At 40.0% G+C, this 13,619-nt stretch overlaps 2 protein-coding genes across 10 annotated transcripts in view; one reads left to right on the forward strand and one right to left on the reverse strand.

The window, feature by feature from the left end:
• LOC307046293 (nesprin-2-like) overlaps nt 1–2,167 on the forward strand; it is a 53,829-nt gene extending 51,662 nt beyond the window's left edge. For all 4 annotated transcript variants that reach the window (XM_079692679.1, XM_079692677.1, XM_079692676.1 and 1 more), the window contains one exon: nt 220–2,167. In XM_079692679.1, the coding sequence (XP_079548805.1) occupies nt 220–433 (214 nt within the window). In that variant the 3' untranslated portion in view covers nt 434–2,167. The remainder of the gene's footprint in view (nt 1–219) is intronic.
• Nucleotides 2,088–13,619, reverse strand: part of esr2b (estrogen receptor 2b) — an 87,924-nt gene continuing 76,392 nt past the window's right edge. For all 6 annotated transcript variants that reach the window (XM_079692691.1, XM_079692689.1, XM_079692690.1 and 3 more), the window contains exons 7-10: nt 8,846–8,979; nt 6,653–6,836; nt 5,056–5,325; nt 2,088–4,025 (exon numbers count right to left, since the gene is read on the reverse strand). In XM_079692691.1, coding sequence (XP_079548817.1) covers nt 3,911–4,025; nt 5,056–5,325; nt 6,653–6,836; nt 8,846–8,979 — 703 coding nt within the window. In that variant the 3' untranslated portion in view covers nt 2,088–3,910. The remainder of the gene's footprint in view (nt 4,026–5,055; nt 5,326–6,652; nt 6,837–8,845; nt 8,980–13,619) is intronic.

Genomic DNA, 13,619 nt, shown 5'->3' on the forward strand with positions numbered 1-13,619 from the left:
ACATTGAGAAACGGCCAGAAAATCAGCACTTTTGAAACAGGGCTGAAACAGAGAGGATTATGGGTAATGCTACAATGATCTGTTTGCTGTTTGGAGCCAATCACTTCAGAGACATGTTTTGTATATATCTGAGACCTATAATATTTTGATGAAAAACAGTATAATAGGGGACTTTTAAAGTAGACGTGATGACGCTGATAATCTCTAACGTCTGTTTAGCTCCAGGGAGCGGCGGGACTCCCCCCCCCAGCGGCCCTTCCTCCACCGGGTCCTGCGCGCGGCCTTCCCGCTCCACCTGCTCCTCCTGCTGCTCCTGGTCCTGACCTGCCTGGTGCCCGTCTCCGAGGACAACTACAGCTGCACGCTGTCCAACAACTTTGCCCGCTCCTTCTACCCCATGCTGCACTACACCAACGGCCCCCCGCCCACATGAGCACTGCCACCACGCCCAAAACCTCCCCTAAGAAGACTGAAGGACTCAATGTGACGTGGAGACAGAAGTGTGTTCATAGTGTGAAGGTGCAATTTAAAGACATTCTACCTGTCACACAAAAAAAAGCACCGCCCTTTTTTTAAATCTAAATCCGATTGGTGTATTTAAATATCTATTTATTGTTCGTGGTGTTCCACATTTATAAAAAAAGAAGCCATATCCTGGTTCGTTTTTAACGTTCTGCCATTTTTATATGTAGATTTAACGTCCCCACTTACCATATTCAACAATCGAAGATAAGTAAGGTCTCTAGATTTATTTTAATATCTACGCTATATTTTCTGATTTTGTACTTGCATTGTAAGCCATGGGATCTATATTGAGGGGTAAAGGTCAGTGATTACCAAAGCGTACAGAAAGCGAGAATTACACGAGGCATTTTCTACCACTGCAGCTATTTTTACAGTTTTTCATAGAAGAAGGTTGTTGACGGCGCATTTTGTACAGAAGAGAAGAAGATTGATTAAGAGATATTTAAAAAGATCTGTAAGATATTTTTTCTAAATAATGCTGGCAGTGACTCCTGCATACATGCCTTTCTGTAGCCAACAGAGCCCCCACAGCTGGAACATATTGTACTTTTAATGGTGTTTGAGGACTACTGTGTAAGTGCAAACTACTGAGAAAGAAAACACAAAATTATTGTTTCTGCATATTTGAGTTTGAGTGTCTTCCTGTATTCTATTTCAATAATTTATCATGGGACTGTAGTCTAAGCACTGGTGTAATAAAATGACATATGTTCTTATGTTAACAACTTCATGGGCAGTGTTCGGGAGGTCATCTTCAGCATATATACAAAAAGTCGTCGAATTAAAGCGGCATTAGGTGATTTGGTACCTCTAGGGGGCAGAAAGAGCCCAAAATCACCGCTCATATAATAACGGATAATAAGGGGATTTTAACAAATATAGTAACTTTTTTTTTTTTTTTTTAAACGGTTCAAATTCCAGCAGATTTAGTTATTGGGTCTATGTGCAGCATTACAACCAGACCTACTAGCTAACAGATGCTGATTTGTACGATCATTTCCACATTCAATTGCATTCAATGAAATATTGCTTGATGAAGTTTCAAAGCGTGTTTTTTATATTTTGTTAATATTGATGCAACAATATTAGCTCCAGCTGTCACATTACTGCCATTTAGCTGAAGATCAAAGAACACAAAGCCCCCCCCCCCCATGTTATGTTCAAATACCTAAATGACTTTATTCTTAAATTATTTGATGTTGTTCAAAACGTACCCAACGCTGTCCAAGTTGGACCCGTAGAGTAAAGTCCTGCAAATGTCAAAAATCCAACAGGTTGAAACAAAGATTGTTAAAAAATATATATAATTTGTTATTAATATTGTGGCGATTTACCTGCTTTACACCACTCGTCATCATGAAGTGAGAGGACTGGTTTCAAATCTATTGATCCAGACTCTTGAGTCGAACATGAATGCTTTGAGATGTAGCTGTGTACCTCACAATCAAAGACCATTACATGTACGATTTTAATATTATTGATCCTAAATGTTTGAAACTCAAGTGTTTGGTCCTTATTTGTATATAATGTCACACTCAGCAGAACAGAAACAAACAACAAAACGTGTGTAAAGTTTGATTTATTTTGTGAACTCTTATTTATGGGATGTGATTTGATTGACAATAAACTGTGTTTGCCATGATTTGCAGCTGCTTATTTATTGTACATGTATTGTAGGTTTGCTACAGGCAGGAAGCAAGATCTCAGATTTGCATATGTGTGTGTTGTGAACAAGTGGAAATAGTTTCAGCATCAGAGATGGATGAGTGTGTGTTGTGTGCATGCATGTACGGGTTACAGACATCGGGAAAACACAGATATTGAACATGTTTCTGTATAATAGCAGTGGTAGGAATATTTGGCACTAAGGCTTCATTTACATTGGCAGAAAAATGGCACTGTTCATGACATGTCCAAATGAGTCATTCTGTGTTTCTTCAGTTTGTCTGGCCCGATTGAAACAAATCTAGTTTGTAGACTTAAAGCCAACCGTTCCTTGTTTCTAGTAAAGCCAAGTACAATTAAACTAACCAGTCCTGGACCGATGCTCCTAAGACCTTTCATCATGTGGTATCCTGTCTAAATTACAGCAATGAACGCTGATTATTCCATCCTGTTCGGCTACTTGGTTAAATAAGACCACCAAGGCACATTCATTTCCCTTTGTTTAGGCAGAAGTTCTTTATCACAGTTGTAGCTGCAGCAGAATTGACTGGAAGTACGCTATACTCTAATTGCTTTGAATTGAATATATCTGTAAAAGTTTGCACATAGCCCGGCTTGCTATAAATAGTATCCGTTTCTTTCCTGTTTAACTTCTCATTGAGTAAACTGACCGGTGGTTACGTGACACATTGTAGGAATATTTCATATTATTTTCAAAGCATGACAATACAGAACATTTTATACACTACACTTAAAATGTACACAAAAACAATGCATCAGAGATCAGCTTTAGTTTGACAATGATGCATACTGAATAAACTTTTTATCAGAACAATTCAATGTTTTCTGCACCTAGGCTATTGTTATGTGATCACTTTGGTTTGTTTTTTGAAGAAGGCTCTGTGAATATAGCAGCTTATGTTCAAGAGTAATCCAAACTTTAAAATCTGACAGGTACTTTAAAGGTGTCATGAACTTTAGGGCTAAACATAATGGGTAAATACATTTTAGTTTTGTGTAACTGCATCACTCTTCATAGTTGAATGCACTTATTGTGAGTCGCTTTGGATTAAAGCGTCAACTCTTTATGTGTTAACTACGAACAGTGCCACACATTGTATTGTAAATCCAGCCTTTGAAGAAGAAAAGTTTTTGTTAACAGTCGTTTTGTTAAAAGGCCACAAACTGCTGAATCTTTACTCATCTAAAACGTGTAGTGTGTACAAAGAGAGTAGAAAACAGGCACCGATTAAAACACCAAGGAACTGTAAGTAGTGAAAGAGAAAAACACCACAGCCATTTTTTTTTTTTAAAGCTATGATTATAACAACCCTTATGGAGATGAATATTGACACCACATGCATTCCTCTGTAAGTCACTGCAGATTGTGGATGGCTTGTTCTGGATGATACACCAAGGTGACAAAAGAGATACAAATACTGCATATCAAAAAAGAGCTCAAACTGACTGGCAGAGGCCCAGCGATGTTCTCATGAACATCTACTGTAGTGCACATTCACAAGAAATATTTACGCACACAAAATATACATTCGATCGAAAGCTTCTCTTTTTCCAAAGACTAATAACATCTCAAAAAAACGTTACCTCACAACAGCACTTTCTGTTAGTTGTTAATCCTTTTTTGCTTTCCCTTTTCTCGATCTTTGGGAGGTGAAAAGCCATTAAAAGGTTTGGTCTCAGTTAGTGTCTTTCCGTCCCGTTACCCCTGTAAGGCAGTTTCCATGACAACTCGATCAGGGATGTTGTAATCTGTTGGTTCGATTGTCGGACCGCCGTCTCCTTCATCCAGCGACCACAGCTCCGGATGGATGTAGCTGTGAAGAACGTGTTTAAAGTTATTTACCACAAGTCAAGAAAAAGAGCACTTAATGAAGAAAAAGCACAATACAGTGTGTTGAAAAATATGACAAAAGTTATTATAACATGTCGTAAAAACTCTTATTATAGTATGTTGAGAAATGTTATAAAGTCACATTACAGTATGATGCGAAATGTAAAACAAAAAGTCATATTATAGTATGTTAAGAAATGTTATAAAGTCATCATTTAGTATGTTGAAAAATGTGAAAAATAGTTATTATAGTATGTTGAAAATAAATAAAAGATTCATAGTACAGTAAGTCGAACATTTTGAAAAAAAAAGTATGTGAAAATGATCATGAAAAAAGGCATGAAATAGTACGTATAAAAAGTCATGGTATAATACAATGAAAATATCACAAAACATGTCATAAAGTGAGTCAGGAAAAATGACTTTAAAGATGAATTATTTATCAAAAAGAATTACTGTTTATTTTCCTGCTGATACTAATTAGTCAAATCATTGCAGCTCCATAGTCGTCACCAGTGGTGTAGTGGGCGTTGGCACGCCGTACCGCCACTTATTTAAAGCATGATTTTTTTTTTAACAGTCTAATAAATATAAAATCATTGCCAGTGTTATCAGTGGCAAGTGTGTATTTGTTGTAATAATGACGAAAACATAATAGGCAGATTTCACGGTAATTATAATAAAAACGTAGCTCAAGCATTTATGCAACTTGATTTGAAGCGTGTGTGTGTGTGAGGGGCAGCACTGTGTGTGTGTGGGGTGACCAGGTGTCCCGCTTTGCGCATTTGAGTGACAGTCGCGCAGAAAGGCCGGATCGGTTCGCTGACGGCCGGCACCGCCCTTTATTATTAAATTGTTTAAACGGCATCATGTTGAGCTGACAGACGACACAGAAGTCCACTGTGTACACCCCCCGTTGAAAGTTCACGAGCGCGTCCATAGTGTCTCCCCCCCGCCCCGTCCACCCAGTAAAAAAATCCCCACTACACCATGTCGTCACCACTGTAACTCACTCGTTGCTGTCCATAGGAGCCAGACTCTGAAAAGACGGAGAGACCTGCAGACCCTCAGGGCTTCTGTCCGGGACCGGAACCTCAGAGCCCGGCAGGTGGGGCGGGGGGGCCGCGTACTGCTGCTGCTCGGAGGAGGTGTCGGAGCTGGGCGAGGACGATGATTGGCTGCTGCCGCTGGACATGTTGGCGTCCAACATCTCCAGCAGGAGGTCGTACACCAGCACCACGTTCTTCCTCTTCATGCTGGAGAGGTGGTCCATGCCTTTGTTACTGCAGAGGAAGAGGAGGGAAGCACACGTCACACATTGACTTAAGAAATAGTACCTGGGAATGTTACAGTCATAGACATTATTGCTTCTCTGTTGGAAGCTCTTCCCACAGCGTTAAATATAAATGACTTCCTTAAAAGGTCCAAATATATGCATCAATATCAGTCAGTATTGTTGAATATTGTCTTCAGTTATCGTCTATTTTATGTTCTCCTACTTTGTTCTACATGTTACTGGCAACCCTACATTTGGCAGGCAAACTAACATTTTATAAACATGCAAAAGTAATTATACAAACTTAACTCAACTTTAAAAATCCTACAAAATGTGATGTACAGTTAAGAGCAGTGGTTCTCAACTGGTGGGTCGCGACCCAGAACTGGGTCGCAGACCCGTTTCGAGTGGGTCGCAGATGTGTGAATGAAGAAAAAAGAAATTGAAAAAAAAAATTGGAATTCTTTCTTTTTTGGGGGGGGGGGGGGGGGGGAAGTCAAACTTTTATTTTGAAGGCCCGATTTTCTAACGCTGTGCATGCAGGCGTTCTCAGAGTGTACCAGAATGCATAGTTTATGTTAGTATTTCCAAAAATCTCCTGGGGGACAATCCCCCCAGACCCCCTTGGGTCGGGTTTTCAGAATTTGTGCCTTTTTATACAGTTCAGCTTTTGATTCCATCATCTCATTAAACCCTTTTTAAAAGCATACTTTAGTTCTGTGAAGGGATATAAGGGATATATGCACTGTACTTCACTTTTATTAATATTGTATGCTGAAAAGCGTATATATTACAGCAGGTTTTTTTGTTGAATAGATTTGAGTGCTTCAAAATGTTGGGTATTGTATTGACCAAGTAAAAAGTTGGTCCCGAGGCCTGACCAGTTGAGAACCACTGGTTAAGAGGATTATGTGTCTCCGAAATGTAAGCTTCTGAACACATAATCATTTCAAAAAATACTTTATTTTAGACAAATATTATTTGTTATGTTATGTTTTTCATTATTGTTTAAAAGTCAGCTTCTTCAAAGTAAAGCACTTTGACTTTCTTGTGTGAATAACATTTGTATTTATGATAACATCAAAAAAGTATGTTTTTTCTTGAAATGTTTTTCGAACATGACAAGTCAAGTATTCTCTCTAAGTGTCTGAAAGACTAATGTGTGTGAGTGCGTATTCATGCCTGCTGAGAATTCATGTAGGAATACATTTGTGAGAGTGTACGAATAAAGACAGATGATGCCAGACAGCTAGAGTTTAATCATTTCTGAGAATGTGTGCTTTTTCGATTCTCTCCTCTGCGGTTTTGCCGTTTCCTGCCGCCTCTGGCCGTACCTGACGTGGCGGATGTGGGAGAGCAGCATGGTGAGGTGGCCCAGACGCAGAGTCTGCTGCTGGGTGGACAGGCCCAGCTTGGAGATGGCCCAGACCAGAGCATCGATCACAGAGTCGAGCAGACGCAGCATCTTGTTCCTGCTCTCCAGCTCCTCGGCCGTCTGAGGGGAGCTGGAGCACAGATCTGCAACACACACACACACACACACACACACACACACACACACACACACACACACACACACACACACACACACACACATCTCAGGAGGGAGACACACACATCATCTCCCTTCAGACGGAGACTAACAATCTGCCAAAGCGTTGTGCCAGTATTATAAATCACTGCATTCTGCAGCTATGTGGTCTACCGAGGCTGCTGTGGATCTTTTAGAACAAAATAACACTATATTGAATCTATTTCTCAATACTCAAAGGTCCCCTATTATACTGTTATTCATCAACATATTATAGGTCTCAGATATATACAAAACATGTTTCTGAAGTGTTTGGCTCAAAATGAAATGTATCTATTCTTATTGACAGGGCAATGTGTTCACAGGCTGTTCAGCTGATAGCAACCTTTATTGATTAAACAAGAGGTTAACCAAAGTGCATCCATTGTTTTAAATGCACAGGGTCACGGTTCTTTTTGTATTTACTTGCACTATTTTTTCTCTTTTTCTGTTTTATTGTGTTGCACTGTTGGAGGAGCCTGTGACCTAAGATTTTCGTCGTCATAACTACACTGTAGCTACATACGTATGACTAATGAAAGCCTTGACCTTGACCCGCAGAGAGAGAAGAAGCTGTAGATCCTGTTGTTACAGTTCAGCCACAGCCCTCCATCTGTCTAAATACATAAATCTTACAATTCCTCCCTGTCACTGACTTTTCAAACTCGATTTCACTTCTTTCACAATTTGTTCCCTTTTTCGCACGCCAGCTGCAGTGGAGCAGAGTCAACAGAGAGCTGGCGGGGGAGCCTGTGTGCGTCTGTTAGGGAGAAACTGTGTTAAACTCTGAGGTCATGCGGAGAGGTCAGTCACCTCCATGAAACCTGTACAGTGGGCCTAACCCTGGGAGAGGGGTTGGGGGGTGAGGGGGTCAGGGCAGTACACTGTGACCGCTGGGAACACATCACAGGTTAAAAAACAGAAGCCGCTGTGCAATAAAGTAGACCTTCAAAGGTCATTTCATCCTACATTCAAACAAGTGGAAGCTTCGGCCAATCTCACTTCACCTGCACAGTGAGACTACGTCCAACCCTGGAGCAACACACACTGTTTTATCGTGAGGTTTAAAATGTGTCACATAAACGAAACCTCAAGCCAATGAAAAACTAGAAAAGTAACCAGATTAGCTATTATATAATGGTACATATTTGATGTTTTAGGATCACATTTGTATGAAAACAAACACGGTAATAGGCATTCCTAGAAATCCATATTTGTGTTTGTACATATTTTGTTCTTATTTCTGGGTATATAAAAGCTTTGTCGCGATATGTATCATTTCCACATGCTAGTTTTACCTTTAAGAGGACATTTTCATATTTTCAGGTTCATATTTGTGTGTTGTGCCTCATGTTGTTAACATGCTTTATTGTTCAAAATGCTTCATTGTTCTTTGTCAAGATACAGAGTACTGTCTATGTTACGACTAATTCATAAGAACAAGAGCACGGAGATCGATCATCTCTAACGTAGAGACTGAGGGAGGCAACCTTTCAGATTTGATAAATTGAGATGCTGGCTCCTCTGAGAGCTTTGAGAGAATTTGGAAACCTTTATTTGGATTACACTTGTGCAAAGCTTTAACCCTACATCTACTTCAATGCAACTCCAATGGATAATGAACATTTATTTACCCCAGCTAATAAATTACACAGACAGTAAGGCCAAAAGAATATATAAATATATTCATTTTTCAGCTTTTGTTTTGCTCTGGTCAGTTTGTTTTAATGTGTGGGTCTGATGCGTGACAGGTGTCAATGAACCACTAAGTTCCAGATTAATGTGTCATTAACCAAAACCAAGCAGAGGGAAAAGAAGAAGAAGAAGAAGCAAAAAAACACTGTGATGTACCAACTGGACAGGATCAGGCAGGATTTGTTGCTCGTTGCAAACTAACTCATCCGTCTCAGAAAACATTAAATGAACACTGCGGTTTGTCCGCGTCAGCAGAACTCACTGGAGTTGAGGAGGATCATGGCCTTCAGACAGACGTACTCCTCCCTCTGAAGCTTCAGCTCACGAAAGCGAGAGGTGGCTGCCAGCAGCATGTCGAAGATCTCCATGATGCCCTCCACGCACTGGCCCTCCTCCCTGCAGACACACAGACACAAGGGAACATTTATATTCCTCCACCGCCAGGTGCCGATAACATTTTACTGCCAGTTGTTAATAGGCTCAGAATGTGACAATACTGTAGGACATTGTTGACAATATCTGGGGGGGGGGGGTTTCCCCTGTTTTTTTGTTATTATAAAGTTCTTAAAATATAGTTGGCTATCTGCGTATTATTATTTTTTTTACTTTTATGTACTCACCACGACACCAAGTAAAATTCCTCGGTCGTGTCCACCTATCTGGTAATAAACCCGTTTTGGATTTCGGATTTTTGTAACAAAATTAATTTAACAATCAAAATGTGTGCAGATTTTGCTCGGTCAAACTGACTTTTTTAATTATTATTAACACTTTGCAAAAGTATCTTTTAAGCAGTAGGGATACTGATAAACAGATAGTGGGTGGATATTCTGTTTTCTGATCTCGACAGCCCATGTGACTGGATAGTCTTATTTCATAGTTGGTTAGCACCTGAAAAAAAGCGCTCAAACACATTGTAGGCTAAGGGGCGGGACATCTCTAAGCGGTTGACCAATCACAACATAGCCAGCCAGCTAACCAATCAGAGCAGACTAGGCTCTGGTTTCAGACAGAGGGTGAAAAGAGGTGCTGGAGGCAGTATGAGAAAGAGCTTTTTGAACATTAAAGTCATCATATGCTGGATCACACAAAGTAAACTAAGAAACGTGTGCTTTGCTGACTCTTTTATTTTGAATATACCAGCACATTAAGATGCAAGATAACCTCCCGAGTGTCTGGATCCAACAACGGGTGTTACAACTCTGATGCAAATGTATGCGGTGAACTGGAGTCGAAGCATTACTTTGTCAAGGTTCATCTCATCCATACCCAAAACAATATTCTAAGTGTTAATTGGCTAGATTATATTCTACATGTTGCACCATTGACTTGACACATTTATGGCAGAGTGCTTCCAATTAGGCATTAGTAGGGTGACCAGGTGCCAACAAGCCACATGTGGGAAAAATAGGACGTTTTTGCGGGACATATTACTACGTTGCTTGGAGCTAAATTAGATGTTTATATCATGTCTATCTAACCCTTAAGAAGAACATTTCTATTCAACTATAAGCTTATAAATATTAATAACAATGCTTTACTTTGGTTTAATTGTTTGCACAAACTATGCAATTGAAGGAATTCAATATAATTGTTTTGAATGGAATTAACATAACAAATTATTATGACCAGAAAAAAAATACCGGATCTAGCTTACTGCCACAGTCTGCTGAACTGTGGGGGGGGTGACGGCCTGCCCATTATGTTAATACATTTCTCTGTTGATTGACTGACATCTGACACAGCTAATGGTGCTGATAGTCCTCTCGTTTTCTACACATCTTTGTAAAAAAGCCTTGTTTAAGATGGGCAACTGTCAATCAAATGCGGGACATCGGCAACATGTGTGGGACAAATTATCAAAATGCTGTGCAGTCCAGCACAAAGTGGGACAACTGGTCACCCTAGGCATTAGGTAGTTGGAATATTTCTCTTAAACACATTGAATCTTAAATACAATCTGACTTCAAAAAGATTGAGTGAGTACAAAACCATGCAACAAAGAGATATGGAGTTAAAGAGAACTTTAATACCATGTGACAAAAAGAGAAGATCCACAGAACAGACACTGTTAGAGAGAAAATTGGAAAACCACTCTGTTTGTGTCTCTGTTCAAGCGTCTCGTTGAGTGAGTGGATGGATTAGTATCCAGGATGTTTTCTGAGCCGTCCAAGGAGAAAGGGGTACCACTCAACAGAGAAAAATAAGGCTGTGTTGTGAGAACATGTCGAGGTTAACCTAAGTCTATAGTGATAGTTTCCCTGGCAGTCGATGAACAAACACTTCCTATTGTCCTCATTAACATATATTTACCATTTGTCCAACTATGTCTTTTTTCTCAACAACTACTATAAAAAGACCACAATATATCTATACAACTGACCAAAAGCACATTAACACACACTGTTTATTTTTGACTAAATCCTCACTCACTAGAGTACCAAATGTGTATTTATCCGCCACTGACAAATAGTCCCTAACAAAATAATTTGTTCCTCCTGTTTGAGTAACTTTGAATAAAAAACTACAGAGACCAGCTGAAAGTTATTGACCATTTAAGACAAAAAAAGGTTATATTTATGTTGCGTATTTAAAGATGTATGTCTCCTATTGAAGTCAGAAGAACTAACACATTGTTTATTTTGGTCCTTTTCTTGGATTTTTTGACAGTGAGAATAAATACAATTTAACTGCAAACCTGGAAAATCTACTTTATAATAATATATATAATAATTTATGCAAGCCCGGGCTTCTGTCTTCAAGCTACTGCCCTTTGAACACCAGGAGGAACAAGTTGCTTTAATGTTTCATTAGCTGCTGCTACTGCTGACAAAACGTTCAGTTTTAAGTATCCTATGATTCATTAGGAAGTCCACAGTGCTGGTATAGTGGCAGCCTAATTACAGCGTGTTTACCGTGAATACAAAGGTTGAACTGAAGTGCCAGAAACAGCCAACTGTTGTCTGGCCGAAGTTGAAGGTCAGTGTGGAAGAAAACAGTAAGTGATAAAAGAAAATGTTGGCAAGAAAATGAGGTGGTAGTCTACGAAGAATCAGAGATGTATCTGCAGCGAGGGTTGCTGATATCTTTACCGTTTCAAGGTCTGAGTGAACTCCCTGATTATTGTGGGATATCAAATAATGAGAGTGCACCAATGTGGGAAGATTAAACCAAAACCGCCAACACTGTTATGGTAAACTGGGGGCTACACACAATAATCATTCAGTGAAAGCCTTCCAAGGGTTAGGGTGCAGTTTGTAATATATCTCAACAACAATACTATTAGTCTGAGTCTGGAGAGAAGAATGACTGTAATGTAATGTTTTGGGGAAAAGGAAAACAAGTACTTGATAAGACTTGGACTTGGTGAACCAACACATCCTCACTCCCAGGTCGGCCTATGTTGACGTTATGTCAAGTCCCCTGTGTTGGCTTTTTCCAACGCAAGAGGGGGGTGGCCGTGTCGGCTTTTTCCAACGCAAGAGGGGGGGGGGGGGGGCCTTAGCGTACATTTTCAACTTTCCGAGATGTTCATAGGCTTCTATATAGCTCCCTAAACGTATGTTGTAGACGACTTGAGATCGCGAGCGAATGCTACCCGCAGATCCATTCTCACAGCGTTTATCAACCTTTTTCTTACTCAATATCAAGCCACACTTATTGTTTTTACTTCTTTATTTTAATTGAATAATGTAGGACTTTTGTTGCTGTCAGTTATGGGGAGAGTAGGGGCTCAGAATACTGAAATCTGTATTGTTTCATCGTTTTTTCCTTCTAATTTTGTATTCCTTTCTAAACCACACACTGTTATTTACTCAACAATAACACATAATTATCCTTGTGTTTATTTAATTGTTTGATTAATAAACACAAGTTGGAGTCCGTCAGGACCGAGGTTCGGAGCAGCTCATAGTAGCCTAGTTGCTTTAGAGAATTTTACACCCGGAAGTAAGTATTCTCTCCGCTTCGCTTGACAAACCCTGTGATAGTCCTCAAGCTCTGTGATTGGATTTTTGAGTGTGCGCCGAGGGTTACATCCCATCCATCCCGTCCCCCCTCCCCCACCCCGTCCCTAGAACTACACATGCTGGCTATTGGGTTTCACAACATGTTCTCTATCTATGGCACGTCTCTGGGAATTGTAGTTTTAAAAGACGTTTTCGTATTTCCCATTATAAGAAGTTGCCAGTATTAAACTGTGTACATCCCTGGAGGTTTAGGGGATAGGAAACACTCACATTAAAACATATAATTAATAAATGGGGGAAAATTGCTTGTGCCCATAATGGGCAGCATTAATATATATACCCACATGCCAGCTAAGGTCAGAAGAGCTTTATTTAACAGCTGGTCTTATGTCTGTGACCCCTCCTGTTGTTAATTGATAAGCCTGAAACATGCACTTGTCAAGGTTCAGAGGCACATTTTGCAAATTTTTGCGTTCCAAGAATGCAGGGTTGTTGGTTGTTCCTAGAGTCTCTAAAAGTACAATGGGAGCCAGAGCCTTTTCTTATCAAGCTCCACTTTTGTGGAATCAGCTTCCAGTTTGTGTTCGGACGGCAGACACCCTATCCGTTTTTAAGAGTGCGCTTAAGACTTTCCTTTTTGATAAAGCTTATAGTTAGGGCTGATTAGATTCAGCCCCTAGTTTTGCTGATATAGGCTTAGTTTGTCGGGGGACATCTTACTTCTTCCTTCTCTCTGTCTATACCTGTGTACTCTCATGTTCCGATTAACCCAGCTTCCCCAAATGTCTTTCTTTTTGGTGTCTATATACGCCGGGATCCGGAGTCATGGATGATCCTGCGGTCCTGTGTCATGGATTGCGAGTCCTGGATCTTGAGACGTGGCTGCGGTCCTGGATCATAAGTCCTGGATGGATATCCTCGTGGATTCATCTTCTTATTATACACACATGCATTTCAAAACATTTGGACTACCTATGTTGCAAATGTATTATCTTTTCAATTTACACACGGCATCTATTGCACGTCTGTCCGTCCTGGGAGAGGGATCCCTCCTCTGTTGCTCTCCCT

Source organism: Notothenia rossii (assembly GCF_949606895.1).
Source record: "Notothenia rossii genome assembly, chromosome: 7".
In the NCBI taxonomy this organism is placed as follows: Eukaryota; Metazoa; Chordata; class Actinopteri; order Perciformes; family Nototheniidae; genus Notothenia; species Notothenia rossii.